The 4,629-nt window shown below is 41.0% G+C and overlaps 1 protein-coding gene across 1 annotated transcript in view; it reads right to left on the reverse strand.

The window, feature by feature from the left end:
• Positions 1-3,558: 3,558 nt before the first annotated feature.
• LOC143138698 (SUN domain-containing protein 2-like) overlaps positions 3,559-4,629 on the reverse strand; it is a 6,297-nt gene continuing 5,226 nt past the window's right edge. The window contains exons 5-8 of the mRNA XM_076299117.1: positions 4,362-4,477; positions 4,077-4,244; positions 3,804-3,899; positions 3,559-3,675 (exon numbers count right to left, since the gene is read on the reverse strand). Of these exons, the coding sequence (XP_076155232.1) occupies positions 3,559-3,675; positions 3,804-3,899; positions 4,077-4,244; positions 4,362-4,477 (497 nt within the window). The remainder of the gene's footprint in view (positions 3,676-3,803; positions 3,900-4,076; positions 4,245-4,361; positions 4,478-4,629) is intronic.

Genomic DNA, 4,629 nt, shown 5'->3' on the forward strand with positions numbered 1-4,629 from the left:
TTCTTGTTGCATACCTTAAACAGTTCTTAAAAAAAAAAAAGCTTACAGTTTTTTTCTGATTGCTTAAGCAGATTTCTTGTAACTATGGCTTTTTTTTGCAAAACTCTACACACAAATAGGAAAACCTTTCACCCAATCAGCAAAACATTGTAGTTCTCTTGCAAAAGCCAACACACCTTGCTTAACTCTTAACACCTTCGTAAAAATTGTGTTTTCGTATCAAACAGTAAACACACTATAATAAGCACACAATGTGCCAACTACACACTGATGGTCTGAATAAAAAACACATCTGGCTTTTGCTTTCTCTGTGCACAAGGTAGACTATGTCAGTTTGAGGTCATACTTTTGTCATAGTTCTGTAAACATACAGGGATCCAAACTTCAAGTATTGGTGTTTATTTACACACATCAAAACAATTGATTGTTTGACTCCATTGTACCCATTGTACATTACCTGTGACTTATTTATAGTGCTTAGGCTGATTGCAAAGGGAACTAATTATCTAAAACAGTTTTCTCATGAGAAAGTGTGCCAGAGAGTTGGCAAAATAGTGTAAATAGTGTAAATAATGTGTAAAGATTTGCTAGGAGTGTGTTGATCATTTGGAAATTGAGTGTAAAGCAGTGAGTTGTGTTTACAGTTCCGCAAAAAGAGTGCTGTGCAGTGGATTGTGCCTCCAGTTGTGCAAAGTGTGTGTTACAAAATTGCAAACTGAGTGCAAAGCAGTGTTTGTGCTTTTAGTTTTGCGAACTCAGTGAGTGGTTTTGCTATAAGAATTAATAGTTTTAGAAATTGTGCTATAAGAATCACAGTTGTGTTTAAGCATTCAGAAAAAACTGTAAACACATTGTCTGCTTTGCACATTGTTTGCAGTTCTGCAACACACTTATTGCAAAGCACTGCACACGGTTTCTTATATTACACACTTTGTTGAAAAATTAAATCTCCTGTTATCATTAGAAAAACACTTCAATTAAAAATACAAGCGCATCTGGTAATTGGTAATACCCACACACATACCTAAAAACACATACATAGAAAAGTGACTACCAGTCTTAGGCTTTGCACTACAAGTAGACTTCAGGTAAGCTATTGTGCACCTGTTCAAGTGTGCACTTTTACATTGAGTACCCGTGTACAGTTCTGTATTTTCCCCTTTACTCCCCATTTCTAAAACCTATCGAAGAATTATTTTCAATGTGCCATGAAAAGTATATGACCACCAACCACATACCTGCATGCCTCTTCTACAAGCAATGGAAGGAGAATGCAGAGCCATTCAGTGGGGATATGGCACATAGGGTGGATATGGCACATGAGGTGACATTTTCTCTTTTGTTCTATATCTACTGTACAGTATATGCGCTGAACATTGTAGGATAATGTGAAGGTGAAACCCAGTCCATCCAAGCAGTGTGTGTGTGTGTGGCCATACAGTATGATGATGTAGCACTAATCCCATAGGCACCAGTGCGAGTGCAGCATGTGCAAGGATGCGACCAGATGCATTGTGGGTACAGTCCATTGTTTACACACATTTTCTGAAAGCATGCCTCATACTCTCAGAACTCTGCACACAAATCAAAACACACACACACAACGGGCAAAACCCCTCAATTCTCCTGCAAAATGAAACTTTACATTCAAAACAATGTTATTTCTTCTCAAAATGGTATTTTGTTTTCAAATGATACACACAAACCATCAAAGGAATAGACATAAGAACCAGTTGAACACTGACGTGCTCAATGTAAAACACTATGATGAATGGAAAACACTTCTTCTCCATTCATCATAATGACTTAGGCCTTTTTTGGTTCAGTGTTACACTTACTAGAGACAGTACATACATAAGTGTGTTGTAAAATATTTGAGAATATTGTTTTTTTACTAAGGACATACAAATACACTGTAACAAATATATGGTTTGCAAATGCAGATAATTGCGTGTAGTGTTGTGAAAAACGTGTGTTTTAGAAATGTAATTTGAGTATAAAGCAGGAATTGTGCTTGTAGTTTAGCAGAATTGGTTCAGGGGGTTGGTGCATGAGTTACATGTTGTGGTCATTGTGTCTCAAGTACCAGTATTTGTGTGTAAACAAAACTGTAAATGTGTTACGATCAGATGCGTTGCAGTCAAATGTTTTGGCTGGCATCTCTCCCTACTCAGTCCCTCTCCATGATGCCATGCCAGGTTAATATACTGCTCAAAAAAATTTAGAGAATCATACACTGGAAAATTTAGACAATCATACACTGGATCAGTACTCTGACACTGTTTGCTTCTGAGCACAAGAAACACTTTTGAGCGGAGTGTTTTATTTTGCAAGAACTGTCAGACATTCTGTGAATGTAATTTGAGAATGGATAAAAAGGTGGAAGGTTTCAAAACATGTGTTTTAACAATTGTGGAAAACTGTAAGTGGTCCCTTAATTTTTTGAGCAGTATATATTAATTCATTCAAACCTACATAAACAACAAAATCAAAGCATCAACACAAAAACAAACACATAATAATAGGACGTGGGGTATGGGCCTGTTACAGATACGTCAAATTTCAGATCTAAAAGAAAAAAAAATGTTAGGCCTTCCTGGGTCCTTGGGATAATTCTTTGAAGTTCAGCCTGCTTCAGGTAAGCCTGTGAGGCTACATGCCATTGCTGGACAGTGATTAACACATGTCTACAAAGTTGAACATTTTGACTGTGACGCCCCATGAACTTTGCATCCAGGCTCCATTGCCAATACAGTAGGTGTTTGACTGCATTCTCAGGGCTGCTCAGTGTGATTACAGTAGCAAGTCAGCTGCCCTGAAGGTGCTTGGTGACATGGAAGGGACATGGTGTCGTGGCAGTAGTGGGACATACCCATCCTCAGGCTCTTTCGTCCTCATCCATCATCCAACAGCTGATGAAAGGACTCAATAGTCAAATGCATACTGTACGTGTTTGAATTTCAAGTATGTTCAAGAAAAAAGAAAAGGTTATGATTTCCAGTCTTTTTTTAGTTGAAGGCACAGCTGAGCAACATGTGGTAGATCTGGGTCACAGTACATGTGATTGATTTGGGTCACATTCTTTTTTCGTTCCTGTTCCAGTTCCCATTATCTCCTCTAAATGGTAACCGGTTAGAATGATTAATAATGTTCCTTTAAAAATGACATTACACAGAATTCATAGTTTACTCACCTCTTATTTTACCACTACATCCCTGCTCATCAGGGCTAGCAAGAGGCTGACCGAAGGGGGCAGGTTGTGGGCACAGCCCACCACAGGTGAACACAACACACACACACTTGATGCACAGCAATGACAAAGGACAGTGAGGGGACACCACTATCAGCTTGCGGCCCGGACTGCCCACCATTCTAGCAAGTCAAATTCCTTGATTACTTTTCATATATGGAAAAAAAAAGACCTTGGCAATAAACGATTCTGATTCTCATTAATTAAACACACTTTTGCTTTGTGAGCAAACATATTTATTAAGTAAGGGACAAAAGCAGAATAGTAAAAATAAGGTTGAGGTTGTGTGTGGAATGTGGATGTGTCTCTTAGTGGGGCAGTGGCTGGCCATGAACCCTGAATCTGTAGATGCAGGAGTACTCAGGGTTACCCCAGTTACTGAGAACCCTCAACTGCACCGCACGATACACATCCTTCACTGAGTCCTGAGAGAGAGAGAGAGAGAGAGAGAGAGAGAGAGAGAGAGAGAAAGGGAGTTAACTATTGAAGAGATGTTGTTGGGCTCCAGTAATAAAGATGGCGGATAGTGTCCAGGCTTCTGATGATGTCTCACCAGCAGTTCAAAGGTCTGGATGGGCTCGCCATCAGAGTCATACGTAAATCTACCCAGGAACTTCCCTTCCTCCTGCTCATCAAAGCCACTCAGGCCCTGGAAGAGGACAAGGAAGCAGACAACACACACACACACACACACACACAGACACACAAGCATGCACACAAACACACACACACACACACATGTGGCATTTATTCACCACATAAATCACTAATGCTTTTGAAACATGGGCATCCATCCATGTCTTTGACCCATATGTTGTAGACTCACGTAAACAGCGAACTCTTGCAGGGCGCTGTCGATGCGGCCGGTGGGGGAGAGGCTCTTGGGGATGTGCTCCAAGGTGACATGTGTGATGCGCACGGGGAGGGAAAGGGCGATGGTGAGGAACCCCTCACTGCCTTTAAACGCCCAGCACTTCCCAGGATGCATCTCAGGCTGACACACATACACACATATACATGCTGAAAATAAATCAAACTGTGTGTGTATGAATGTGTGTGTGTGTGTGTGTGAGCATGTGAGTGTGTACGCATTCATAAATAGGTGTGTTACCTGTATAACAGTGCGTGGACCCTCTGAAGCATACCACAGTGGCACCCCAAACAGGCTGTAACATGGAGACCTGGTGCGGTATGTTTCTGAGCACCGGGTCCCAATCACACCAGCACCTACACACACACACACACACACAAACACACATGCGCACACAAAGACATGCACACACACACACATGCACACACAAAGATATGCGCACACAAAGACATGCACACACAAAGACAGACACACACACACACACATGCGCACACAAAGACATGCACAC

The sequence above is a fragment of the Alosa pseudoharengus genome, unplaced genomic scaffold (genome assembly GCF_046254945.1).
Source record: "Alosa pseudoharengus isolate Yale_2024_CS ecotype anadromous, Long Island Sound unplaced genomic scaffold, YU_APseudo_1.1 YU_APseudo_1.1_scf_21, whole genome shotgun sequence".
In the NCBI taxonomy this organism is placed as follows: Eukaryota; Metazoa; Chordata; class Actinopteri; order Clupeiformes; family Clupeidae; genus Alosa; species Alosa pseudoharengus.